Source organism: Bison bison, unplaced genomic scaffold, assembly GCF_000754665.1.
Source record: "Bison bison bison isolate TAMUID 2011002044 unplaced genomic scaffold, Bison_UMD1.0 scf7180017864166, whole genome shotgun sequence".
NCBI lineage: Eukaryota > Metazoa > Chordata > Mammalia > Artiodactyla > Bovidae > Bison > Bison bison.
In genome coordinates, this window is record NW_011494738.1 from 1,695,109 (window position 1) to 1,719,321 (window position 24,213).

Sequence of the window (24,213 nt, forward strand, 5' to 3'; positions counted from 1 at the left end):
GCCGTGCCCTGCGGCCTGCGCAGGCGTCTAGCAGGGCCTTCCAGGCTTCCAGCACCTCGTTTTCCCGTTTTTGGATGTCGTCGGCCTTGTCGCCCGCGTAGGCTGCCTGGAGGCGGGCTGCGTCTTCCTGCAGCTGCCGCACCTGTGGAGCCGCCGGGAGGTGAGCCGGGCCAGAGCTGGGCCTCTGTGCTACCACCCCCCACTGCCCGTTCCCTCTGCACACTGTCCCCGGCCAGTGATGGAGCCCTGGTCAGGAAAGGTCCTTGGAGGTGGCCCGGCGGGTGAAGCTGGTACAGAAACACACGGTACGCCTTCACATACCAAAAATAAATACCTAATTTGCTCCTGCATGGTATAGAAGGTGTTCCTTATCACAAATGAGAAAAACTGCCAAGAACAACTCATTTTGAAAACGCCTTTTCCATTGCTACGTGATGTTGCTGCTGGAAACAGTACATACATATCACCTGTAAGAGCTCCCACAACAGATTATTCCAACTTGAAAAACAAAAATGCCACATTCAACATAGTTGGAAAAAATAAAAACTGATGCCAAAGATAAAATCTTAACAGCCAAATTTCAACAAAAAGCTTTGGGGAACAAGAATGAAAATAAGTCTTATGAGAAGATGCTACATGGAGATACTGTAATTTGTCATCTCTCACTTGGCAAAAATGGAAGCTTCGTGATGTCTATGCCAGTGAGCTGACTCACCACTGCTGGTACGAACAGCTTACAGCTTCTACAGAAGGCACAGGCAGTACCCACCGGAACCACAAACGTGTGTGCCTTTTGATTTTATGATTCCACTTGGCGGAGTTTATCCTACATATACTTTTACACTTTTAGGAAATGATATACATGTAAGGTTATTTATTGTCACAGTGCCTGTAATTATGTCAACAGTAATTATATAATTCAAATTCTTATTGAGAAGGTCCTTAACTTGTAAATGTGTATGAGTGCATCTGATTTATTTTGATTATCGAGGATGGTCATCCAACAGTGTCTGCAAATGTGGCAAACAGGCTCCCAGGCAGGCACGATAAAGACAGGGGACAGGCTCTAGGAAAAGGGCTCCAAGATGACGGGGCTATGCAGAAAAAGCAAAGCATACAGAGTGTACAGAATATCAACTTTCTGTGCAAAAAGGGGAAAAAACAAGAAGAGGCTTTCATGTTTTTGGTGGGGGTGGTAGGGATGGGTGGAGGGAGGATACATCCTTACAAGAGAAACTCCTAACCACAGCTTATCTGATATCCAAAAATTACCCTCTGTTATGTTTTACATAAAGTACATAATAGTAATGCCATATATGTGATTTGATTGCCATATCCTAAGAGACTTCTGTAAATATTCTGCAATTATGGCTCAGGTATACACTCAAATGACAATAAGCAAGTTCCTAGGAAATTGTTTGAATAGATAGTGTCCTGTGTGTGTGTGTGCATATGTGTGTTCGTGTTCAGTCATGTCCGACTCTTTGTGACCCCATGGACTATAGCCTGCCAGGCTCCTCTGTCCACAGGATTCTCCTGATAAGAATACTGGAATGGGTCCTTTTCCAAGGGATCTTTCCCACTCAGGACTGAAGCCCTATCTTGCATCTCCTATACTGGCAGACAAATTCTTTACTACTAGTGCCACCCGGGAAGCCCAGTCTCCTGTGTGGCTAACCTATCTTTCCAAATAAGTAAAGAAAAAACCAAAAAACAACCTTTTCCTATGCCTCTACTTGTTTTTAATTTGTTCTCACAACAAGAAAACAAGATGGACGAGGACAGCAACAGTAGGATGTGCACGAGAACGAACTACTGTCTGAGAAGTCCCTGCAGAGCATCACTGAGCTCCCTCAGTCCTCTGCTCCCCGCAGAATGGAGGATGATGGCGGTCAGCTGGCCTCAAACTCTGCCAGCTTCTGGAGTCCACCCACAAGCCCTCCCTTATGCTCTGGTTCTGCTGTTAGTGCATGAGGGGTGGGGCACACACACTTCTGTGGCTGAAATGGCCTAGCCCATCGGGTACGGAGAGGTGTACACCATCAGGCTTGACAGCAGATTCCTGCCCTGGGTATTCCTGGACTCGCAGTGGGCTCCCTCATCTTTCTGAGCCTCACATGGTGAAGGAATTTAATGAAACAGTGAGAGCAACTCCCCATTTCTGGAGTCTCTTGAAGTTCTAAATGATTTTATAGGTGCAGAGGAAAGACCTGCTGCTAGTAAGCCTTCTAGGTACTGTGGAAGTTCTCTGAAGCTTTTTAGAAATGGTAACAATAATTAAAGAACATTCATTCCGGGAGTTAGTGAAGGACAGGGAAGCCTGGCATGCTGTCGTCCACAGGGTCACCAAGAGTTGGATACAACTGAGCGACTAAACAACAACAAATAGAGTTCTTGCTATGGCGTATGCTCTGTACACGCTGTAATCGTTAAAAGCATTATGGAACTCAAGGTTAGAAAGGAAAATTAAACTCCCAGAGATAGTGAGATAAGCTCAATTCAGGCCTGGGTCTCACCTTCTCTAGTGGCCTCGCTCCAAGCGCACAACAGATCAGACGGCATTCAGGATCCTGACATGCTCACATGGTAACTCCAGGACCTTTTATGGGAAGCTGATGAACTTTTGAACAGGGAGACTGCCAGCTCTGAAGGAAAGACTAGCAACCCTCACACTGCATGGTGGGCTCTTTTAAATTCTGCCTGATGCAGACCCTCAGCCACTCCACATATTTCTTTTAAATATTCCCCCCACATTTTCCACCTCTTTGATGGACATGGTGAAGCCACTTAATCTGAGTGGAGCTGTGCCTGTGACCTACATTTCCTTCTATAAGGAGCAGATTAAGGGGAAGAGAATGGCAGTAAAGGCGTTCCCTCCATAGAGCAACCCTCAGAGCACACCAAAGGAGGCAGACACACTAGGTTTCAGGGGCTGGCAGAACCCAGGCTGCCTGTTTGTGCCAAGATTTGCTGGCACACAGACACGCCCTCCATTTTCAGATTGTCCATGGCTGCTTTGTGCTAGAATGGCAGGGCAGAGTAATTGTAATGGACTGTATCTCCACAAAGGCCAAAAATATGGACCATCTGGGCTTCTACAGAAGTCTGCTGAGCCCTGTACTAGATCACTGATGTGCTTCTGAAAGACAAAAACAAATCCTCTGACGTCCTCAGGGCTGATATCTTTAATAAAACAGACTTCTCTAAGATCATGAAATTTAAGGGAAAAAAACAGATACAATTTATTTTTCATCTAACAGATATAAGACTGAGCAGGAAACTGCAGAAATGAGTATATGAACTAGAAAGTGACTACACTACAGATCCTTGCTGTTATATTGTTACCACTTTATCAGAAATCTTTTAAACAAAGCCTGAGTGTTAACCACTCTATGAGAGGGGAAAGGGCCAGGCACACTAAAACGTTAGAATCTTGTTTTCTCTATTCTCCAATACATAACTCAGACTCTGGTTGATGCAAAACAACAAGGTATCATTTTGGAAATTATTGTGAATGGATGTGCTCAGTCGTGTCCGACTCTTTGTGACCCTATGGACTGTAGCCTGCCAGGCTCTTCGGTTCGTGGAATTTTCCAGGCAAGAACACTGGAGGGGGCTGCCATGCCCTTCTCCAGGGAATCTTCTAATCCAGGGATTGAACCCATGTCTCCTACGTCTCCTGCACTGGCAGATGAGTTCTTTACCACTAGCACCACCTGGGAAGCTGACTCTGGATGGACATGCCAACAGAATTCAAATTTTTGTTGAGAAGGTCCATAACCTGTAAATGTGTGTGCACATCTGGTTTACTATCTTAATCATAGAGGATGGATATCCGACAGTGTCTGCAAATGGGACAGAGAGCACTATGGCCTGGTAAGTTCTCCTAAATGGAGCATTACAATAATGGCTAACGTGTGGGTGTGTGTGCACACGCATGTGCACTTAATTTGGGCCGTTCTCTGAGGCATGCTTGAGAAGCCAAGGAGGGAGGGAGATGTTGAGAGGGGCACAAAGACACTGTATGGAAAGAGAACCTCCCCCCGGCCCAGGGTGGCACCCCGCCTACCTGGGTGCCCAGGGCCTGGATGTCGTGCTCAAAGGTGGTGTGCATTCTCTGTAACGTCTCCACTGTGTTCTGATCTCTCCCGAGCTCCTCGGGGAGTTTCTTGTGTTTGTCCTGGATGCGCCCAAAGATCTCCTTGGCGTCGTGGTAAAACTTGTGCAGTTCATAGGAGGCAGCGAGGATCTGTGTTCTGGTGTCAATGAGCTCCAGGAGGTCGGCCCAGGCCTCATTGAGCCCATCCTTCCACTCAGCGATAGTAGCGGCATCTGAATGTCCGGAGTTGATGAGCTCGTCTGCCATGTGGTTGACTGTGTCCACGCGTTCCTGCCCAATGTTCCCCGTGTCCCGGGCGAACTCTCGGAATCGCTCTTGGAGCATCTGAAATGGGGATGGGCATAAAGAAACCAGAGAGACCACTATGAACACATCATTTACTGATCACTCGAACACCTTTGGAAAAAAACACCTGACTTAACAGATGTCAGATCCAAAGCCTCATGTCAATCAGGCTTCCTTCTCACACATGGCAGCAGAGAAAGGCACAGCTCCAACACAACAACTTCCAAGTTGCTTGATGATAAAAGTGCCCAGCTGAAATGAAACCCCATGACCTCTGACTCGAGTCTGGAGTGTTTCCTCTGCTCACAGACAGGGAACGAAAGGGGCCTTCCACAGCCCACTGTGTGCTGCACGCCCACCCGAGTTCTGCTTGTGTTACTTGCCGTGACGTGCTCGTAGTCCTGGCCCAGCTCATGCGACCCCGCGACCACCTCCCTCTCGGCAATCCACTGCTCCAGGTCGTCCACCTCGCGGTTGAGCTGGAACAGCCGGTGTCTCTCGTCCAGCTTGCCCCGCCTCTCTTCGGCCAGGTCCTTGAGGCCTGCATACAGCTTGTCCACCTTGGACTGCCGCATACTGATACGTTCACTGAGGGGTGTGAGACGGGGTGAGATGGGGGCGGACCTTAAATGCCATATTTTCTTCAGGGAGACAGCAAATGAGGGCAAATGCCAGGAGGGCACATTATACAAAGTTTCTCAAAGGAATCTGAAGGTTAACTCAGTTAGCCCAAAATAAAAGTCAACTTTGACCTCAACTTCAGGTAACAGAACACCAACATGTAACAAAACACAGTCATTAAGGACAAAGGCCACCCTGACTGTGATGATGGAGGGTGGGGAGAGAAATCAAAATGCTCTGCACTGATGGCTCTGAATGTCAGGATTTCCTCTGACGTTAAAAAATTATTAGCCTAGGATGCAGGAGCCGTCCTCTGTTCTCACGGGCTACATTGCCAAAGGGACAGAAGACATCCCCGTTTGCATGCATTTGACCTTCTCTGGGCTGTACGCTCTTCCCTGCCAGGAAGGCGGGCCCTGCTGCTCCCATTTCCTGGGTCCTGGGGGAGCAGCATCCACCCCACCACCCTGCTTCTAACTTCTCTCAAGGACAGCTTTCCACCAGGTAAGTGGTCAGACAAGGACTCATTGATGCCCAGCCTTGGAGATGAGGAAGGCCACCTTCCTGAAAGAGCCTCATCCCAAGACAGCCAAGGACCTCACCTCCAACTTGCCTTGGTTAATGCCCAAAGCCAATCCCTGTCTGTCTGAGACACAAAAGGTAGTTCCAGAGAAAGCCTAAAATGGCTACCACTGCAGTGAGTGTGTCAGTCTGGTACGTAACAGGGCAGGGTGCCACACACTCTTTTTTCTTATTCCTGAGGCATTATCAAGACTCAAAGTATAAGAGTTAAGAGTGGCATCATTTTGTTCTCTTGGAAGCTCTTTTATTTCACAAGTCCACATATCCCTATCCATTGCTCTACTATGCGATTCCTGGTGGCTTACATGGTAAAGAATCTGCCTGTAATGCAGGAGACCTGGGTTCAATCCCTGGGCTGGGAAGATCCCCTGGAGAAGGGAATGTCAACCCACTCCAGTATTCTTGCCTGGAGAATCCCATGGAGCCTGGCTGGCTATAGTCCATGAGGTTGCAAACAGTCAAACATGACTGAGCAACTAAGAGCATACACACACCGCTCTACTACAACACTTCCCTAAAATGGATGACTTTCTAAACCCAAGCGTAGGTGCTCCTATCACCCTGTATACCCATGCAAATCCATCTGCACTCCTGACTCACGACACCAATAATCTCTCAATAGGGCTTGGCCAGCAGGAGACAGTTAACCCGTGAGAGCAAGCACCTATCACATAACAGCCCACCCTTTCTGCTCAGCACAGGCCTATTGGGTCTGTTTTAAAAATCTTCCCAAAGACTCAAGCAGGAGGCCCTGACCAGGAGGAACTGCCAGGCCAGTCTCACGTTCATGAAGTGGCACGCACCTTTCAGGATGGCTGTCGGCCACCAGGGCCCGGCTGGTCTTGGAGAGCTGGTGCACCGTCTCCGCATAGTCCTCCACAGCTTGTTCCAGAATCTGGTGCTTCTTCAACATGGAGACGGCACTCTGCTCATCCTGTACAGACAGGGGACCGTCACACCCACAGCCGCCCCCCACCCCCAAATCCAAGCTACCTGAAAGCGGGACCGGCTGACTGCACAGCACAGGGGAGCAGGAGGAGGACTTGGTAGAGAAAAAAAGCCCCAAGTGCGATATGGGCAGCGGAGTACGGAGCATCTCAGGGGTGGCAAGGCGGACTGGGTTGCAGGAGCCTCTGAAAGATGGCCATGAGGGTGGTGCAGTGACGAGGACCCTGAGATATATGAGGCGAAGCCCAGGAAAACCAAGTGTGTCTTGGCTGGAAAAACTCTCCACATCTAACAGATGTAGATGATAGCATTCTGGTTGGAGTACTTTCAAGTACTTTTAAACTGTCTCAAAAGCCTCTAGTATATTGTAAAAGACAATCTTTGGCAAATTTCTGTTTAAAAAAGGGGAGAGCAGATAAATACCATGATTCAGAAAATAAAATTCTGTACCAAGGGGCAAATAGCCAGGTTCCAGTCACTTATGTCCACCACGCTGCCCCCGTAAACAAGGCAACAATCAGACATTGCACGAGGATGCCACCCCCAGCAGCACAAGCTTCAGGTCTGAGTCAGAGGCTCTCCGGGCATAGGGACAGGCTCAGCTTCTTTCCTCACCTTGGCCTTCTCCTCGGACATCATGTACAGCTCCTGCTCGCTCATCCACGCCTCAGCCTCAGCCGCGTCGAAGTAGTACTGCTGGGCCCTGTGCGCCTCCTCCAGCCGCCGGTGCCGCTTCTCCGTCTCCTCGATGAGGAGGCCCCACAGCTGCTTCAGGTCAGCCAGTCTCTGCCGGATGGCCTCGGCATTGAGGCTGCTGTCAGTGATGATGTTCTGGCTCCTCTCAAAGATGTCATCGATGCGAGGCTGGTGCCCCTGGATCTCCTTCTGGAGGGTCTGTTCGATTGGGGAATACACACCCAAAGCTCACTGAGCCACAGCAGCACGCTGCTTGTGCCAGGCCCTGAGGCCGAGGAGAACCTGCCTGTCCTCTGAGCTCCCCTTTCTCTGCCTCCTACCGTGGAGCTCGCCCCAGCAGACACGCTTACCTGATTTTTCTTTATTAACAACTGCACAGTCTGGAGGTTGTGGCCGTGATCCGTGGAGGTCGCCAAAGGCATCCTCTCTCCAACCCACAACTGGAAGGAATTGTAAACAGGTGGTCAGGGCCACTCAAAAGGAACAAATATTTGATGCAGACAAGGGCAGGAGGGGAGAGCAAGGAGGCCAGTATGGGAGAGGAAGCCTGTTCAACCCTAGTGGGGGATGAACAACAAGACCCTAAAGTGCAACCCAGGGAACTACATTCAATGTCCTGTGACAAACCATAAAGGGAAAGAATATATGTATCTGTAAGTCAGTCACTTTGCTGTACAGCAGAAATACAACATTGTAAATCAATTATACTTTAATAAGAATTCTTTAAAAAAGAAGAAATAAACAACTACCCCACTGGGAGGGGCAGCCCAGGGAGCCTGCCCTTCTCCAATGAAGGGTACAGGCTAGTCTTCCAGACCTTACTTTTATCCACAATGCCAGACTCTCCAGGAATCCCTATTATTTGTTGTTAAAACGATTGTTCTGGGGCATTAAAGCCCTCAATTTATCCTTAGAAAACTAGACAGAAATCCGGAGGTGTATTTTGTGTGGACACAGTGCAGGACTGTGACAACTCAGCCCACCCAGGGACTGAGGCAGGCCAGGTACGGCAGTGGGAACCCGGGATGCAGGTCAGCCATGCGAGGAGGCACTCACGATCTCGTCCTCCACGTCCCGGTTGAACTGATGGATCTCCTTGGAGGCCAGCAGGTTCTGCTTCCTCTCGTTGAGGGGCTCCAGCAGCTCCATGAACTTGGTCTGCACGGTGAGGCGCTTGCTGTCCACCTCGTCCGTGCTCTTCCCCTCCTGGCTCAGGGCCTGCGCCTGGCTCTGGAGCTCTTCTATCTCCTTCTTCCGCACCTCCATCTGATTCTCCAGCATCTGAAGATGGAAGACACACCCACCTTCACACCCAAGACAAAGGAAACACAGTGATTTTACATGCTCCCCTTTGGCACTGACCAAAACAGAAGACTTGGGAATATTAACTGATACAGTGGAGAGCCCAAGAAATGGTTCTGCATGGCTAGCAAGCCAGAAACTAGTGCTCCACTTTGTCAGCTGATTTTTCCAAAAAACAAAACAAAAACCTCCCTTTCTAAGGATTTTTAAACTTGGGAGCAATAGTCAAGTTTATCTAGGAACTTCAGAGGCAAATGACAGGGGAAATAATTAATTATGGGGAAAGGATGGTCTCCATCTGCCTGTTCAGAAGTCACAGAGACACTGAAAGCCAGCTTAATCACCAGGAAGGAGTCAGGTCTTCAGTTTCCAGTTCTTTTAGGCCAGAAGGATAGCTAACGTTAACCATCTCCTCTCAATTGCTTTAATCAGAAAACTGATTCTTTTTTTAAAAAATACTCGATAGCAGCTGAAGACAGCCTAATTGCTGTCTTACATGAGGGAAAAGGGCGAAAGCATAGCAGAGGTGTCTTGCCCAGGAAACACAACCCTGGGAAGACCACACTGCTCTCCCCAGAGACAAGGGGCTGGCAAATACACTGACTGCTCTCTTAGCTAGGGGAGCACTTGGCCACACACTGCAAACTCGGCCTGGGGAGCTCCTGAAAGATACTACCACCAACCTGCTTGCTTAATCTTATCACAGCTATTTCCTCTCATCAATGTAAATTCATTTGCTCTTAGAAGGACTCTGCTGCTGCAGCAAAGTCACTTCAGTCGTGTTCGACTGTGCAACCCCACAGACGGCAGCCTACCAGGCTCCGCCATCCCTGGGATTCTCCAGGCAAGAACACTCGAGTGGGTTGCCATTTCCTTCTCCAGTGCATGAAGGTGAAAAGTGAAAGTGAAGTCGCTCAGTCATGTCTGACTCTTAGCGACCCCATGGACTGCCTACCAGGCTCCTCCGTCCGTGGGATTTTCCAGGCAAGAGTACTGGAGTCGGGTGCCATTGCCTTCTCCGAGAAGGACTCTATTGTTATCCAAAAACCCCAAATTTCGCTTATTATCTAGAAGTGCCCTGAACCACTCAGATAACTATCACATATTTAGACATTATACAATGAGGATGCAAACATGGTAACTTTTCTTCAAGTAAACTGTGGAACTAGATGAAGTGAACATTCACCATACTGCTAAGTGGTGATACCATCTATCAACTAAGATGATAATGAAAATATACTCCCATGCATGGACCCCAGTACTCCTATGGTGTCTTTCCAAATTGATTCTGGAAATGTCCCCTGATGCCACCACCAGAGCCCACTGTGCTGGGTGTGTTAAAATCCCTTCACACTCCAAGCGAATGTCTGAGGACATGGTGGGCGAGTTGAGACCAGCAGGACCACAGCGGGGAAACAGCCTGTGGTGCGCCAGCCCAGGCACTTGCCTGCTGCTTTTTCAGAAGGATGTTGACGCTGGTGAGGTCTTTGCCATAGTCGTCAGACTGAATCTGACTCTCCAGGCCATGCAGCCATTTGTCCAGATCTGCACAGCTCTGGGTGAAGAGTTCGGCTTTGTTCGCATCGAAGAGCCGCTGGGCCTTGGTCTGTGTGGTGGATTCAAGGACTTCCCACATTTTATGTAAACCTGTGAGTTTTTCCTTCACCACGGCTTCTGTCTCTGGCTTTTCTGAAATGAGCTGCATTCCCTCCTGGAAAACACACATAAATACAGTTTGCAGAACAGGTGTCACTGTGAAAAACAAGCCTGACATATTTGAATTATGAGTTACCTATTCACTCAACACACACATTTGCACACACAAACAAGTCATTCTATATGGAATTACTGCTCGACAAAATCAGTGATGGCCTGACTGGTTTTCACAGGCATGGAGCAGCAAGTGATGGTTGGGGCTCTGGGATACTTATTGCCAGTAACCTAAAACTTCATCCCTTCCACATCATCCCAAGAGACCTTAACACTTAAACTGTTAAGATTTTGAAACAATATAGCATATGAAGGAAGAGAAGGGAGGGTGGGGAATGTCACATTCATGTTCAGTTACACAGCAGAGAATCTTGCTGTGCCAAAACAATACAGTTTAAATTATTAAAATGAGAAATTTAAAATACATAATATTTCTAAGTTCTGTGGATCCACTCAGTGTCTGTCACAGTCCAGCACACATAATACGATCAACAGAGTAAGGATGCTGCCCCAGGGGCTGGCAGTCTATCAAGTGCAACAGAGGAGACACACAACAGAAACTCAACTCCTAGGATTCTTTACAAGATAAGGCAGGCATTTTGTGCCACCTGGTTGCGTTTCTGCTTGTCTCCTTTCTTGCTGGCTTGAAGGTAGGAGTTGGGAGGTGAAAAGTGGGACTGCTCCTGGCTGTGTAACTCCATATGTGGTCAAATAGGACTCAAATATGCTGGAAAACACGCTAAATACAAAGGAGCTCATTTCCACCCCGTTAGTTTTCTCACCACAGCCACACCGATGGAGCACCATCAATCCCTAGACTCACCTTCTCGATTTTGTCAAGCCATTCTTTGTTGGAAGCAAGTTCTGCCATAAAGGCTTGATGCTTCAACCATTTACTGTGCAGATTTCTGGCTTCATCGTAAGACATGTCCTGGGCTGTAAGCATCTTTTCATTGATCCAGAGAGACAGCTAGGAAAGAAAAAAATCAGGTTCAGAGACTGTGATCACAGACACCAGCCGTTTCTCTGCCTGAAAACAGCTGTTACGTTGTTAGGCGCAGCACCATGTTTCCACATCGACAGACAACCAAACGTTCACTTTACAACTCTAACCCGTCTCAACAGCTATCTCCACTGTATGGGTGCTGTGCTTGAGACTTGCTCCAAACTATGCATCTAACAATAAATCCAGAAGTGTAAAAAGCACAACAGCTATCTCCACTGTATGGGTGCTGTACTTGAGATTTGCTCCAAACTATGCATCTAACAATAAATCCAGAAGTGTAGAAAGCACGCTGAGCCAGCTTTCAAACTGTTTGGCACTCTTAACCAGCTTTCCCTCCAGACACTTGTGTTTAAAATTCTGTGCTAAGCAAGCTAAGTCACAACCTTCTTTCTTTTTCAAATACCCATGGCTAGCTATACCATGCTAAACAAGATTAACTGTCTCTACTACATTTGGTAATCTTTCTACTCTTTTAATTCTACTATAAAAGAAACCAAAGTGCCTACTCTTTCAACCCTCCCTCTTCTTCGCGGACATTATCTACGGTGATGACAAACAGCATGAGGAACTTGCTTGCTAAGAGGCAACCACGATGCCCTCTTAGCTCCCTTCATGTTTCAGTCACCTTCATCTTTTCTTCTACAGCCTCTGTCTGTAGAAGACCAAGAACACTTCACAGGACTGACTAAGATCAAGAACACTTCACAGGACTGGATTCTGAGACCCAGCGTGTTTGCTTGGATCTGAACTCTGGGAAGCCTCTTCACAGACGCTGCTGGCCACTGACAGATTTGAACCTAGCCCAGGCCATGGACACATTCCGCTTGTTGGCTCTCATCTCAACTTGCCTGGCTCCTCACTGCCTGCCTGCAGTTGGCCACACCAGGGTCCTAATTCCTACCAGGAAGAGAGAGCTTCAGTTTGCCCAGTTGGAAGATACGCAAACGAACGCAGGGTCAGCCTGGAACCAGAAGCCAGTAAGTCTTCAGGGGCAGTGCCCTTCTTCCATGTGACCATAAGAAGCCACTCTTACACCAGCTGCTGCCATAACAAATCTGCACCCAAACTGTGTCATGGGCCCACCACCAAGGGTTTAGAAATGGTGTATAAACCCCTACACAACCAACCATTCTGAGGCCATTCCCTTGCACTTTGGGCAGCTGCTGGGAGAGGCTTCCCCATAAGAGGGCTCCCACAACACGAAGTCTGTTCTCTGGGAACCACATCAAGGAGGGGGATGCAGGTCCCAGGAGGACCCCAGCTCTGCTTGTGGCTGAACCCCCAGGCACCCTCCCTACCCTTTTCAGGAGACCAACCACCATGTATGGGAGGGAGGGGGGTCAAAAGCAAAAGTAGTGAGATTTTTGATGTCACTCTCTATTAAGGAAAAAACGGCAAGTCCTATAAAGCCCTTGGTAAGCAAGGACCATAGATTTGTTACACAACAACCAAGGCACTGAATTTCCTACTTTAAAAGAATCACCTACTTCCCTTCCAGTTATCTGAGTAGTTAAGGCCTGAAAGGCTAAGGCTATTCAATCTAAGGAGAAAAGATGTTAAGAGGAAAGCAAATGGAAAAACTTTACCCTGTATTCTGCACGTGCACACTAAACATAATAAATGGCAATGATCCAAAGTGCAAAGGACATCCACATATTTGCTCTATTCATAACCACCTACCCAAGAGAGATTAAAAGAAAAAGGAGCCACATAAAAATCAGAGGCTTATAAACAAATCTGCTCTTTGCTGAACACATCATCCTACAGATAAAGCAGCATGTGACACAGCACAATGAGACAGAGCTGTGGAACTTGCTAGTTCATCAGACCTCTACCAGCATTCTGGAATCAGACCCATAGTTATTACCCGTGGGCATTGACAAAGGTCATTTAAGAATATGCTCATTCTCTGCAGAATAGAACACTGTGCAGATTGGAAAAGGATAGGAACAAATGCTTTGATTACTGGATTAAGCTCAAAGCAAAGCGCTGAACCCGCTATGCCGGTGCCACCATGTTTAGTTATGTTGCCCTCCAGGGGAGGAAGAAATCAGTTTCAGAAAACAGGAGGTATGGAGACAAGGAATAGAATAGAAAAGCAGGACTTTTTAAATCACTCATTTTTCAGGGTATCATATTAAAATAACAACACAAAAAACATGATGCTCTTTGCACTGCCATCTATAACTGGGATTAGCTAGGCCCTGCTCATCCTCCCTCCATCCATGGGATTCTCCAGTACTCTTGCCTGGAAAATCCCATGGACAGAGGAGCCTGGCGGGCTGTAGTCCATGGGGTCGCTAAGAGTCGGACATGACTGAGCGACTTCACTTTCACTTTTCACTTTCATGCATTGGAGAAAGAAATGGCAATCCACTCCAGTGTTCTTGCCTGGAGAATCCCAGGGATGGGAGAGCCTGGCGGGCTGCCGTCTAGGGGGTCGCACAGAGTCGGACACGACTGAGGCAACTTAGCAGCAGCAGCAGCAGCAGCTCATCCTCCCTGCACTGCAGCAATGAATTCCCCGCTCCGGGAAATATTTGTGGTAGGTGGCAACAATGGCAGAGCTTACAACCCAGCCTCCTCTAGCCTCCAACCAACCAGGAGGCGGGTGTGGCAAGGAGACCATCTGGATTTCCTAGACCTTGAACAGTACCAACAGCAAGCAGCAGCATTAAATCTGACTTCTGGGTGCTCTGTAAGTATCCACCAACACAGTAAGAAGTAGGTTTTCATATGTAGGGCTAGTCCACCCACAGACTCCTTCTCAGAGATTCTGGTTTAAAACGGGCGTATTTTAATGAGGCTAAATAATGGACAATTAATAAAGAAGAATATTCCTTAATAATAGTAGCACCCTTTGCTGGTACTTCTACACCAAGGGTTTTGAAGCCCCCAAACCTGACCTAAATTCTGTCACTTTGTAGAAACTACTGGGCTTCCCAGGTGGCTCAGACAGTAAGGAATCTGCATGTAATCCAGGAGACCCGGGTTTGACCCTTGGGTCAGGAAGACCCCTAGAGAAGGGAATGGCTACCTACTTCAGTAGTTCTGCTTGAAGAATTGAACCGACAGAGGAGCTGGGCGGGCTACAGTCCATAGGGTCACAAAGAGTTGGACACGACTGAGTGACTAACACTTTGACACATTTTGACAAATCTGACCTAAATTCAGTCTTTATTTGTAAACTATATATGCTGAGGTGGTACCCCCAGCAGATCCTATGGTTGTACTAACTTTTAACAAGGTTCAAGGAAAGAAAAAATAGATAAGCCAGGGAGACCTGACACAGCAGTCACAAAGAGACCTGCAAATCATCTCCAGGATGAAGAAGCCCGGCCAAAACCTCTGGGCACTCTTGGAGGGGCAATCACACAGGGCTGAGCCCTCTGGGTGTGCCTATCGGTCACTGGTGTGTGTTAGGGAGTAAATTCCTTATAACCAAGGACGCTCATCTGGAACAAGAATTAACAAAGATCTAAAGATCTACTGAAAACTATTTCCTGTGATTCTACTTGGAAGGACTACATCTTATCTACTTACTTTTCCCACATGTTTCTATTTATGAATCCACACGGATGTGAGTGGAAAATCAGAGGTTGGAAATTTCAACTGAGCCTCTCTCAAAGGTTCCTCTGTCCCCTCACTTCCTGCTTATTTCCTGGCATTCTTTTCCCTAAATTCAGTCCAGATTTCACCATGCTCAGGTCAATGGATTTCATCTCAGTAATCTGTTCTTTAAGCAAAGGGATGGGGTCCCACTGGTTTCCCCAGCAGACCCCCTTCCCATCTGATGTGAGGTTAAAACAAGTCACTGGTGGGGCTTCAGGGGCAACGTTAAGGTACTTCAGGGACTTCCAATCTGGGGAGGGCACAGCCCAGGCTGCAAACGTCTCTTGACAACTTTTCACTCCCTCCAGGGCTGAAGGGCCACTTGGTATTCACTGCAGCACATCATGCGACTCTACACAGCTAACCCTGAATCCATTACTCTTCCCTGGGTCTTGTCTGGAGACATGAATGCCTCTTTAAACAAGCATCCTATTCAAATGGGTTATTCATGCTCGGGAGTGACTTGAAGAGGCACTCTTGGCCTTGCCTGTCTGGCTTCAGGCAAACCCCTCCAGTGACCCATATTCATCAGTGTGGCCCTGAACATCAACAGACCCTAAGCCACACAGTTGAGGGGCTTTGCTTTCTTCATAAGGTTTAGCTGCTGGAGCACCCATTTTAAGATTCACAGTAAGAGAGCAGTTTAATGGACACGAAGGATTGCTTCTGTCTCCGGCTCTGATTCAACTGTTATAAGAGCCATAGTTAACACACAGCTACAAGTTTGCATGCAAAGGATTCGTGAAGAGTCTGGTCATATTCTTAGCATATGACCTGGATCCTCCCCTCTCCATCTCCAGTTCCCCTTCCCCAAGATCCCTACAGCTTCCCTTGGATATTTTTCATTCCACTTCTGCCTCTGATGAGATTTAGTCTAATAAACTAGAGACGACCGAGTCTCACCATGGTTCTCTGGTGGATAGTGAAATACGATGTGCTTGTGATCTCATGCATGTGAAGTCAGCTAGATGCTTCCTTCCAACCAGCTTGCAGAGAGGTTGCGTTTTACTGGCTAACTTTAGTTTTCCCAGTTTGTTTATGCATGTATCAGGGGAGTATGAAACAGTTTGAGAATCATCAGATGAATACCACATGTTAAAAGTCAAGAGTTTGAGATCAGGATTACTGCTCTTGGCAGGAGACTGAAGGATGGATATTTCAAGGTCTTCAGTGAGTAAGAAAACCGTGTGTATTTTTGAAATCTTTCTTCTTACCTCGGTAGCCAACTGCAGTTCCTTTCATTTCTTTCCTTCCCTACTAGTAACTCTGCCTTATTTTAAATAATAGATGCTTTTAGGCTATAGAATATTTGAGAATATCAGTGTCTTTGACCATGGTGATGTTCTACATCTGCACTGTCCATACAATATGGCAGCCATGAATCACAGTTGGCTGCTGAGCACTTAAAGTACAGCCAGCGTGATGGAACAACTACAGTCTTAACTCCATTTAAAATGAGGCCGCCACATGTGGTTAGTATCTGCTGTGTTGAACAGCACAGTTCTAGACTGTAATAATCTGGTTACTCTAAGTGGTAGCTTGTAGGCTGGAGAACTGACACTGCCCCACCTGCAAATTATATAAGTGATGTGAATTTCTGGCCTCAGTTCATTTTACAATCCCAAGGGCTCTTCTGCCAAATGCTTGGTGGCTCTTGTTAGAAAAGAGGAAAGGAGGCGTTAAAGGGCGATGTACCTCCTGACAGTCTTGCAGGAATTTCTGAAGATCCCTGTTGTCCTTCAGTCTCATCAGAAGCTCACTGGCTGCCTCGCGATTCTTCCTGTGTCTGTTATAACGATAATAAAAATGATTTTTTAAAAAGGAATTCTTAAAATACAGAATTTACAATTCAGTTTCTTTTCTGGGTTTCTCCACACGTTGAAAACAATCTGCTGACAGTTCTTGATTATGTCAAGGAGACAAAATAAACAAGGGAGTCAAGCATTCAAATGAGTAAGCCATGGTACAAGAAGCCAGAACACCTGTCCCAGCCACACAGCCAGCCAGGATGCAAGCAACAGAGCTTCGTGACTCTGGTGCTAGGGAAAGACACCATGGGCAGGCACTCAGCACAACTTTCCATTTTAGAAACTGGGAAAAAATAAAATTGATCTTTAGGAAGCTCATACCTGGGTGACAGACCATGTACATGGCTAAGAAAATACAGAAAACCATGTAACTGGCTTCAAAGAACATTTCCTGATGATAAGATTCTCATCATGAGAAAACTTGTCCCAAACAACAGTAAACAAAGAATGAAAAATTTTAGACCTGTGAGATTGTCTACCTACTCAATCCCCATCTTTATCAATACATAAGGGTAACCAAGGCTTACAAAAGTTAAAGCACAAAACCTATACCAAGAAACTCAGAAGAATTAGAAGGAGCTGCTGAACTTGGTGAAATGACAAGCGACACCGGGCGCTCACCCCACAGCTCGGATGCAGCCACAGGGCTTCTTGGCACACACCATGGAGGTACAGGAAGCCCCCGGCAAGACTTCTTTCCACTCCCAGGGGCTTTTCCACTGGACTGTGAAGAAGAGCCACGTGAATGCTGTGAGTGCCGTGGACACTACTGCCTTCATGTGCTCCTATTGCCTCGAGAAGAGCCATACTACACCGAGAATCGAGAAGCATCACCGTAACACAGCTCCTCACACTCCCGAGGAACCCAAGTGCCAGCTGGCCTAAGTGCAGGGTATGAAGAACGGTGAAAAGTGAAAGTGAAAATCACTCAGTCGTGTCTCTCTTTGTGACTCCACGGACTATAGAGTTCATGGAAATTTCCAGGCCAGAATATTGGAGTGGGCAGCCTTTTCCTTCTCCAGGGGATCTTCCCAACCCAGGGATGAACCCAGGTCTCCCGAAGGGGGAGTGCAAATGGGAAGGTTTGGGTTTTCCTGCCAAATCCCAAGGCAAGTTCTTGCTGCAGTGTCTGGGCAAGATTTCGTGATCAACCCCAACAACCCCCATGGCCAGGAGGAGGAAGAACATGACCTCTGATTCTCCATGAAGCCAAGAAAGGGCAGCTCAGGGAGTACCTGCTACAGGCTGGCTTTTAAAATACCTTCTTCAAGTGCAAGAAGACCGTAATGACCCACGCGTCACACAGGTTTGCAGTAAGTACTGACAAGGGACACTGGTAGCACTGCTGCCACCATCTGCCTGCGGACCAAAGGGAATCACTCACTGCTCCTTCAGGTCCCAGATCACAGGGACGATGTGAATGGAAATAACACTGTCAGGGAACTGCTCAACACGTAAGATGACATTTTACTTTGTTGTTTTTAGTTGAAAGAGATTCTGTAGCTTCAGGTAAAGGGGTCTTAATATGTTTATACCACTTAAGCAAAATGCAACAATAGAAAACTACTTCTTATATAATGCTAAATTTAAAAAAAAGTTAATGCATAATCAATGATAAAAAAAAAATTCCAAGGCAGATTAGAAAGCAAAAACCAAAGTGGCATGTGCTAAGGGTAAGATTAAAAGGTAGTAGTTTCCACCCTCTACCCCCACATTTTTAACACTGTGACTTTTATAATAATAATTTTAAAAGGCCTAAATCCCTTTACTTCAGTGCGATCCTTTCTCAAAGATGAAAACTTAAAAAAACTTTCTTTTAAAGATTGTGATTTCGGATTAAAGGAATTAGTCTTCTAAAAACGTGGGTGGGGAAGGAATGTCAAGCAAAGTCCTTCAAGTTCCCAACCCTCAAGTTCCAGTCACTGTTTGTATGGTGGTTTAAGAAAAATAGAGCAAGTCTTTCAGAGGAAGGTAATCTGAGTTGGAGTTAAGTCACAAATGCAAGAGTTCTGCTTTGAGTCAAAGGCCTTGAAGAAAAGATCTCATTTCTTTCCCGAGCATCACACGAAAATGCTGTCATGGCAAGGAGTAATCAGAGACACGGGCGGTTAAAACAGGTCGTGCAACCTTGAAGCTCACTGAAGTAACAGCTAAAAATAACCTCAGACACTAAGAAAATTCAACATAGAGAGAAATACCACCAGAAGGAATCTTGAACGTCTCTCTTATAAAATAAAGATTCACACATGCCCAACAGATAGTGAAACTCAGGGAGGTCCTTCAAGGTTGGGTCATGGATTTAATTAAAGGGAAGGACCTTCCAGAACTTGGCCATAGTTTCTCTTACTCTTTAGAGTGCTGTTTGGGATGAGGTTAAATTTCTTGCTTTCTTTCTATCCCGCACCTCCTACCCCTATAATGAGACTCAAAAGCTCCTCACCACAAGAGGCAGATACTAGGTTCAACTCTGGCTCTTATGAAAAGTGAAGAACCACAGGTAAATGAGTAAAGCGTGCTGGTAATTTTTAAGTTTTGTTTCCATGTGAGATAGGGTCTGGCTTTATGAAACTGGACAGATTTCCTTTTCTCCCAGGACTGCACTGTGGCTAGAATTTCCCTCTGAGCCAGGAAGCTCACACGTTCCTACTCCCCTTGAGCAGGCTTGGACTGCAGGCTCCTTCCCACCACGTCAAAGGCACTATAAAGGCCACTCAAACCCTACCCACATCTGTTAAGTCAGTGTCTTTGTTCTAGCACTTTGATTTCAACGGACTCAGCGGTAATTGACAAGATTTCCGGAATGTAAGTACGTTATAATGATTTTGCATTCTACAAAAATAGCTTCATGGGAGCATCAGAATGTTTCTGTATGGGGATCAGATCCCGAAGGTTCAGATATTTACTTAGCTAGTGCTCCGACACCACCTGGAACTCAGATTTGTATATTTTTATAATAGACCAGTATCCTCTGGGGTCAAGTTTCAGATTTTGAGGTCTCTGGGGATATTAAAGTGAAACCAGAAATCGGGGAACAAATGCTGAGGAAAGTTAGAAAATGTAATCCTTCTGAGGGTAAATCACCAGAAAGCCCCGCCCCTTCTCTCTCTGTTAAGCTTAAGGACAGTAGAAGATCGTCTTCCCACTGCTTTTAACAACAGAAATCCCCAGGAGGCCGTGGAGCCCCAGGCACCCAGGCTCTGAGTCAAGGACAAAAGGAAGCTTAAGCTGCAACAAAGAGCTGCTAAAATGTTCTCTCTTATCCAGGAGTCTCCAGTCTTGACAACATCACCTGCTTCCAACAAGCCCGTGCAGCTGCGGCATGGGAGTGAGGTGGGGGGAGATCAACACACTGAGGAAGCGGCCAGGCAGCTGCACGCCCGCCTAAACACAAGTGTCCCCAGTGGCTCAGCCCATCTTCAGGAAACCAGCTGTGTGCACCTAACGTGGAGGAACGTGGGATATCATGTTTACAAAATAGTGAGATTTAATACCAGGAGAAAAGGAAATTCTTTTCTCCTTGTTAAAACTGTCTTGCTCAATCCTTGTTTCTCATACTCATTTGAAGATGGAGAGTTTTTTTTTTTTGTAGCTGTTTTAAAAGCAACAGATACAAAATTATAATCTGCCTTATATCCTATTTCCACAGTACCATCTTTAGAGCATATGGTTTAGGATCTGAATCAGTGCACAGGACTGGCTAAAGCCAGGAGCTCGATCTTTACGGGCACTGAATTGGTCCCCTCTCCACTGCAGATCATGGCATGTCTGTGTGGCCCAGGGTCCCAGGACACCCTCTCGGACACGGTAAGTAAGGAACTGCTCCCCACTGGCAGGTCTTCCTTCTCACTGCACTGGAAGGTTAGAGGAGCCTTGAGGAAGAGTTTGTTTCTTGATGACATCATCTTACAATGAGCCTGTAAATCTGGCCCAAACTGGGACCAGAGGAGATCAGCTGTAACAGAAACTGGTGACTGACTCAGATAGACCATCCCTGGAGAGAAGTGGCCAGCTCAGAACAGGCCAGAACCAGGCCAGGCTGTGTGTCCAAACCAGATCCACTAGACTTTCCGCTTTAGTAATAACCAAGGCAGAGTGAGTGTTAGGAGAGAGGGTCTGACACAGAATGTGGCCAGGAAGAAAAATCTCTTGGAACTGAAAATAAAAACAAAACAACATCTAATGGTGGAGACAGCTTGGCTGAAGAGGAAAAGGTCTTTTGTCATAAACAAGATGCCAATACAGCATTATCCTTAGGCCTTCTAATAAAGGCCTAATGATGCTCCCTTTTTGGCTCTGCCAGGTACTCAGGACAAGCAAACCTTGCCCTTCCTCCCTACCCCTCCTGAGACCTCAGAGGAGTCTTGCTTGGATGAAGGTGAACGTGCGTTTGGCTGGATAGGGAAGTGTCTGGCTCTCAGGATCCCACTGGGTGATGTGCTGAGTGTCAGTCACCTCTTACAGGGCAGGCTTATACGCCACTGCTACTCAGCACTCCAGTTCTATCAGTCTTTGATTAGGGATTAGCTTGGCTTTTCAGGCTTTCTTTTGTAGATTAAATTTTACTAGAAGCCCATATCCTGCCCACTTTGGAATTTAAACCCACATCCCCAAAGATGTTGGCCAATGGTACAGATGCTTGAGATCCCCAGGGTGCAAGACTCCCTTAAGAGCCCCAGGACTCCGCACCTGTCATCGATGGAGTCCACCTTCTCCTGGATGCGATCCGAGTTGATGTTCCCATCGCTCACCAGCCTCCGGCCCGTTTCCACAACCGCGTTGATTTTCTCCTCATTGGCATCCATGGTGGTCATAAAATCCTCTTGTTTTTTAATAGCTGCTTCAGCTCCTTCCAAGGTGGTGGGCATTTCAGTATGGGCCAAAACATACTCCTTAATTAAAAAGGGAAAATCACAGCAGGATGAAAAATCATGAGATACAACTTGCCTTCAGAATATTAAAAAAAGCAGCCATCCTCGTTAGTATAGTGGTGAGTATCCCCGCCTGTCAGAATATTAAAAAAAAAAAAACAAACAAACCAGTCTTCCCCATTTCCGTGCAACACACTTTGCAACAACTGCTTTGTCACACTTAGCTAAAATTATCTATGGAGTCAGACAATGTAAAAAGTTGGGAGGCGGGGGAAAATCCCAATGAGATGCCGAAAGTGACTAGATTCCCATAAGTGGTTAAATGCTCTCATTTTTCCTCCAAAGCAAGTGAGGAAAGTAAATGAAGGTTTGTGCATCAGCCACAAGGATCTGCTCAGGTGCCCATAAGGTGATAGCAACAGACACTTCAAACCTAATCTTTCAAGAGACATTATCAATCCTGCTGCTGGTGACCATCCTTAGCTCTTTCTCTAATTTCTGCATTGTGTCACTTGATCAAGACCCTGACCTTTCTAAGAGCAAGGAAGACAGAACCATTCAGAAAAAAAAAAAAAGTTCCCCCCAAATACTTTTAGATTGGATTAATACATCTCAGAATGTTGCCCATGTAATGAACTACATCACAGTATGATGACATACTATGAGACATTAAGAGGTCCTGGACCGTTATTGTGGTGGAACTGTACTTTGCAAGGCAAGGCAGCCTCCATGGGAATCTTCAGTTCTATCCCCTTCATTGCGATGGGTTTCAGTGCCTTAGAAGTCAGGGAAAACAAATGTCTGCCCATTGCTCTTCTAACTTCACATAAGTAGGTGTAAACCAGCAGCCCACAGGCAGCCGAGGCCCAGCCTGATGGGGAGCACGCCAAGCGGTGGGGGATTTTACCTGGTTGTTCAGGAAGGCTTCGGCCTGCTTGGTGTCCCGCAGGAACTGCTGGTGAGCGTGGGACTGAGAGAGGAGGCTCTGCCTGTTCTCCCACATCTTGTGGAGCTCGTTCCAGCCTGTGTCCAGGGCCTGCAGCCGCTGCCGCAGGAACATGTACTGGGCATCTGTCTGGCCCTGGGTGACCATCTCGCCCATGTCCCTCATCTTCTGGTAGTCCTCCTCGTAGTTGTCGATCTCGTTTTTGATGTTCTCGTGCTGCGTGAGGAGCTTCTCAGCCTCGGTCAGGGTGTTAGGCATGTCCTCCGAGGCAATGGCCGTCTGTGTCCTGGAGAGCCAGGACTGGAAGTCATCCAGGTCCCGCAGGAACTGCTGCAGCTTGCTGGCCTCTCCCAGGGAGGCCTCACGGTTCTTCAGCGTGGTCTTCATCTCCTCCCACACGTCACTGATCTCGGCCAGCCGAGACAGGATAGCCTGGGCCTGGTCGGGGTGCTCGGACTCCAGCTTCTCGGCCTCCTTCTGCAGGTCACTCAGTTTCGCCTCGATGGCCACGAGGTCCCGCTCCATGCCAGTCAGCTTGCGCTGCAGGGCCATGACACCCGCCAGGTCGTTGCCCAGGTCCTGGGTGGATTCGATGACTTTGGTCTTCTCCCGGATCCATGACTTGGTTTCGTTGCACTCGAGGTGGTAGTTCTGGATGCTCAGGGCGGAGAGGAGAGCATCCTTCTTCCGGTCCACCAGCTCCCTGAACTGGCTCCACCTGTGGGTGCCAGGGTGGCAGAGAAGGCAGTGTGAGAGACAGGACAAAAATCGGTGGCTGGACAATGAAATTCATAGTGATGGTCAGAGCTGCCATTCTCCCGCCATCTCTGCTCTGACTACGTACTGTTTGGAAAACCACGTCCCTCAGTATGTGGACACCAAGTACCACCATTGCAAAAGCTCAAGGACACACTCTAATCTGTAAGCAGCCTGACAAGGAGAGGGCCTTAAAGAGCGGAAAGGTGAGCAATGACAAGACATCTGTCCCCTGAGGTCACTTAACTCCTGACTGCAATGCACCTCTTACCTCCAAGCTGCACCTACTAAACATGCCCCATACCCCCAAGGCTTCAGCTGCTACCGCGACCCACTCAAACGTATTATTCAATAGAAAGGTAAGACCAGGACAAAAGTCTACCTTGGTAATTAGGACTTTCGTCCACCAATTACATCTCAAATGTGCTAAAACCCTGTTCCAGAAGTCACTTTAAAAGGGACAGCAGAAGTGCCACCTTGATGCCATGACCCACTATACTGGGCATGGGTCTCACGCAGGCTCTCACTTCCCACATGGGGGAGGGATGCCCTGAACCACGCTGCCCCCAGGGACACTTCTCAGAAAACCAAGGTATGTCAAAGGACAAATGCTGATGCCATGACAATGGCGCCACAGTGTCCGTGACCCCATGCGGGAAATTCCTGACCATGAGGCTCAGGGGCCAACCCCGAGCCTCCTGGCTGGGCATAGGAACCAGCCTGCCGCCACTGCCCTCACGCTCACCTCGTGTTGAGCTTGTCCTGCTGGGCTTTGATCTCCTTCTCACTTGGGTGGCCGCTGTGCATCAGCTGCCGGGCAATCTGGTTCACCACTGCCACCCGGGAAGCCTGGTTGTTCATCTCCGGTTCGAGGCTCTCGAATCTGCAAAGGCAATTCGACAGAGTGGTCACTGCTTGGTCACTGAATTGTGCAGGGTGGGAGGGTGGGTGGG

The 24,213-nt window shown here is 47.4% G+C and overlaps 1 protein-coding gene across 2 annotated transcripts in view; it reads right to left on the reverse strand.

Moving 5' to 3' along the window:
- The window catches only part of SPTBN1 (spectrin, beta, non-erythrocytic 1), a 147,114-nt gene that overhangs the window by 16,016 nt on the left and 106,885 nt on the right, over window positions 1–24,213 (reverse strand). For both annotated transcript variants that reach the window (XM_010841679.1, XM_010841680.1), the window contains exons 14-26: window positions 24,006–24,143; window positions 22,466–23,222; window positions 21,377–21,579; window positions 16,578–16,668; window positions 11,088–11,234; window positions 10,002–10,265; window positions 8,309–8,533; window positions 7,603–7,692; window positions 7,172–7,450; window positions 6,412–6,542; window positions 4,789–4,993; window positions 4,070–4,444; window positions 3–142 (exon numbers count right to left, since the gene is read on the reverse strand). In XM_010841679.1, coding sequence (XP_010839981.1) covers window positions 3–142; window positions 4,070–4,444; window positions 4,789–4,993; window positions 6,412–6,542; window positions 7,172–7,450; window positions 7,603–7,692; window positions 8,309–8,533; window positions 10,002–10,265; window positions 11,088–11,234; window positions 16,578–16,668; window positions 21,377–21,579; window positions 22,466–23,222; window positions 24,006–24,143 — 3,045 coding nt within the window. The remainder of the gene's footprint in view (window positions 1–2; window positions 143–4,069; window positions 4,445–4,788; window positions 4,994–6,411; window positions 6,543–7,171; window positions 7,451–7,602; window positions 7,693–8,308; window positions 8,534–10,001; window positions 10,266–11,087; window positions 11,235–16,577; window positions 16,669–21,376; window positions 21,580–22,465; window positions 23,223–24,005; window positions 24,144–24,213) is intronic.